Raw genomic sequence first — 3,358 nt, 5'->3', positions numbered from 1 at the left:
TTCAAAATACAAAGACCTGGAAATAGAGATAACTCGAATGTGGAATCTAAAAACAGAAACAATTCCTATCATAGTAGGTGCCTTAGGTATAATAAAAAAAATATTCAGACAAATACATAACATATACATAACAAAAACACCAGGACTTACAAATATATATAACATACAGAAAATTGCACTACTGGGTACTGCACACATTCTACGCAAAACACTTTCAATACAGTAAACATAAGAGCACCACAGCAAACCACAGCACATACCCAAGGCGCACAGAGCTGCGCTCGGTAGTGAAGTGAAAGCACGTTATAAAAATAAAACTACTGAACAATGATAATAATAATAATAATAATAATAATAATAATAATCCTTTCTACTGGAAGCACGAGGTCTCAAATTTGGGAGAAGGGATTAAGTCGATAACATCGACCCCCAGTGCGTAACTGATCCTTATTTAATCGACGCTAAAAGGATGAAATGCAAAGTTTCTTTTATTTGCTATCAGGGCGAAGGATGAGGGGGAAAATAGAAAGGTAGGCATAACGTTTGTGTATTTACGTATAATGAAATAATTATAATAAATAAAATAACTCTATATACGTAAGTATTTAGAAAGTACACAATAAAGCAGTCAAACGAAACACATTATACAATAGTAAGGAGTAAGGAAGAAACATTTATGATGGTGATAGGGTCCGCTTGATACAGGTGGGCCTCTAAGGATGATCGAGTAATCCCACAGTTTATGATCTCCCTGAACACCAAGAGCAAGAGTCCTCTAGAATTCCGTTCTTCGTCTAACAAGTCTACACTTAGAGCGATAACATCCCCACTCACATTTCAATGAATTCATTCGAAGACAGCACTTCCCTACCAACCCTCACTTCTCTTTTCAAGTGAAATTTGAACCGCGATATGGCGAGTGATAACTGTATATGATACATATATAATACAAATCCACATTAAAAATGCAAATTCCGTCCTTTTGGCTAAGATCAAAGTGTTCTTATCAGCTTAATATCTGATGCGGTCTCTATTTGAGGCCATCGATATTAAACTGATTTTTAGAACAAGGTGAAGTGTTAGGGGCTTGCTCTGCCTTTGCCACGGGTTGGCCTGGTATTGCATTACTTCCAGGATTCAGCCCACTGTTTTAGTAGGCGTAGGGAGTGGCTGTGTGGTAAGTAGCTTGCTTACCAACCACATGGTTCTGTGTTCAGTCCCACTGCGTGACACCTTGGGCAAGTGTCTTCTACTATAACCTCGGGCCGACCAAAGCCTTCTGAGTGGATTTGGTAGATGGAAATTGAAAAAGCCCGTCGTATATATGTATATATACATATATATGTATGTGTGTGTATATGTTGGAGTGTCTCTGTTTGTCCCCCCAACTTCGCTTGACAACCGATGTTGGTGTGTTTACGTCCCCCTAACCTATCGATTGGACAAAAGAGACCGATAGAATAAGTACTAGGCTTACAAAGAATAAGTTCTGGGGTCGATTTGCTCGACTAAAAGCGGTGTTCCAGCATGGCCGCAGTCAAATGATTGAAACAAGTAAAAGAGTAAAAGAGTGGAACAAAGAATGAAAAACAAAGCAAACAAAAAGGGAAAAAAAACACATCAGTTCTACAAAAAAATAAACACGTCGATTCTATACGAAGTGTTTCAGTTGCTCGCACACCACAAGGTTCAATGGAACTTACTGAAGCAAGCCAGCACGCTCGCGATGGCGAGGCTAAGGCGTTGGAACAGCCAAGCACCTTCACGAGCATCACCTGGCACGTCGGTAAGGTGACCTCCAAACTTCCTGATAATTAAGAGTTTTGTTCTGTTTGGCTACGGGGCAGCGACTCTCTTTTATTGCAGCATCAAGGGTATGGGAGAGAGCAATGGAGTCACAGACTGTGTTGTCTGAAATGAGGAACAAAGGGTGAGGCCATCTGGTCTCTTCCCATCACTCTTGGATAATCTTGCTGGGTCCAGAACCGAAGGAATATTAACCTGAGCTAGGGCTTGCCTAATGATTAAAGTCTGAAGAAAAGCCGTTCAGCAATTTTTTCAGGGCAGTGACGATTCGTTTCTACTCTAGGCACAAGGCACAACATTTTTGGGAAGGGGCCAGTCAATTAGATCGACGCCAGTACGCAACTGGTACTTAATTTATAGACCCCGAAGGATAAAAGGCAAAGTCGAAATTTGAACTCAGAACGTAAGGACGGACGATTTTGCCAGTTCGCCGCCTTAATAAGGATAATAATAATAATAATAATAATAATAATAATAATAATAATAATAATAATAATAATAATAATAATAATAATAATAATAATAATAGTAATAATAACAATAATAATAATAATAATAATAATATGCGCTGTTTATCTTGATATGAGATCACCATGTCGCGCACACATGGTTGTGATGCATGTGCCTGGTGTACCCTTATCAGACGGGTAGTCATGATGGGTATATTGGGCTTCGTATATTTTACACCAGTGTCACTTTGACGGCATGCTCTGCTTTCTCACTCAATAATAATAATTCTTTCTACTATAGGCACAAAGCCTGAATTTGTGAGGAGGGGACTAGGCGATTACATCGACCTCCAGTGTTTCATTGGTACTTAATTTATCGACTCCGAAAAGATGAAAGGCAAATCATCCTTGGCGAAATTGGAACGCAATCCGTAAAGGACGCAATGACGTTAAGCGTTTTGTCCGTTGCACCAAAAATTCAGGTCGTCGGGTTTTGGTTTCAAATTTTGGCACATAGCCAACAATTTAAAATGAAAGAATAAGTCAGTTACGCCGACGCCAGTGCCTGGAGCTTATTTTATCGACCCTGAAAAGAAGAATGACAAAAATCTCGGAGCTATTTGAACTGACACCATAAAGAACCGGAAGATATGCCGCTAAGCAAATAATAAATGACAAATTATAAAATGAAATATGAATATATGTATAGCTGTTTACCTAATTGACGCAGCATGATGTTTCCTGTGTTAAAGTCCAATGTAAACTGTTACGTAAGTAGTAATGAAACCAGAAGATATCTGAAACCGAATGAACCTACCCAGAAGTGACATGGGCTGTGGTGCGATATTTGACAAATTGAAAATGTTGACAGAAAGAACGAATTGACAAAAGAAATAACGAAACGAGATAGACGGACTGAAAGACACACACGTACTAGATAGATAGATAGATAGCGAGGGGAGCAAGAAAGATCAACAACAGAATGACAAAAGAAATAACGAAAAGAGATAGGACAGAATGACACACACGTGATATATATATATATATATATATATGTATATAGATAGATAGATAGATAGATAGATAGATAGATAGATAGATAG

General features: G+C 38.5%; 1 protein-coding gene and 1 pseudogene across 2 annotated transcripts in view; one reads left to right on the top strand and one right to left on the bottom strand.

The window, feature by feature from the left end:
* LOC106884358 (uncharacterized) overlaps window positions 1-3,201 on the bottom strand; it is a 35,702-nt gene extending 32,501 nt beyond the window's left edge. The window contains exon 1 of one of the 2 annotated variants that reach the window (XM_052968138.1): window positions 2,973-3,201. In XM_052968138.1, the coding sequence (XP_052824098.1) occupies window positions 2,973-2,988 (16 nt within the window). In that variant the 5' untranslated portion in view covers window positions 2,989-3,201. The remainder of the gene's footprint in view (window positions 1-2,972) is intronic. The other variant, XM_014935706.2, reaches the window with a different exon arrangement.
* Window positions 968-1,151, top strand: LOC128247929 (U2 spliceosomal RNA; annotated as a pseudogene).
* Window positions 3,202-3,358: the final 157 nt, after the last annotated feature.

The sequence above is a fragment of the Octopus bimaculoides genome, chromosome 5 (genome assembly GCF_001194135.2).
Source record: "Octopus bimaculoides isolate UCB-OBI-ISO-001 chromosome 5, ASM119413v2, whole genome shotgun sequence".
Lineage (NCBI taxonomy): Eukaryota > Metazoa > Mollusca > Cephalopoda > Octopoda > Octopodidae > Octopus > Octopus bimaculoides.
Note: the sequence above shows the minus strand (reverse complement) of the source record. Positions and strands in the feature narration are given on the sequence as shown.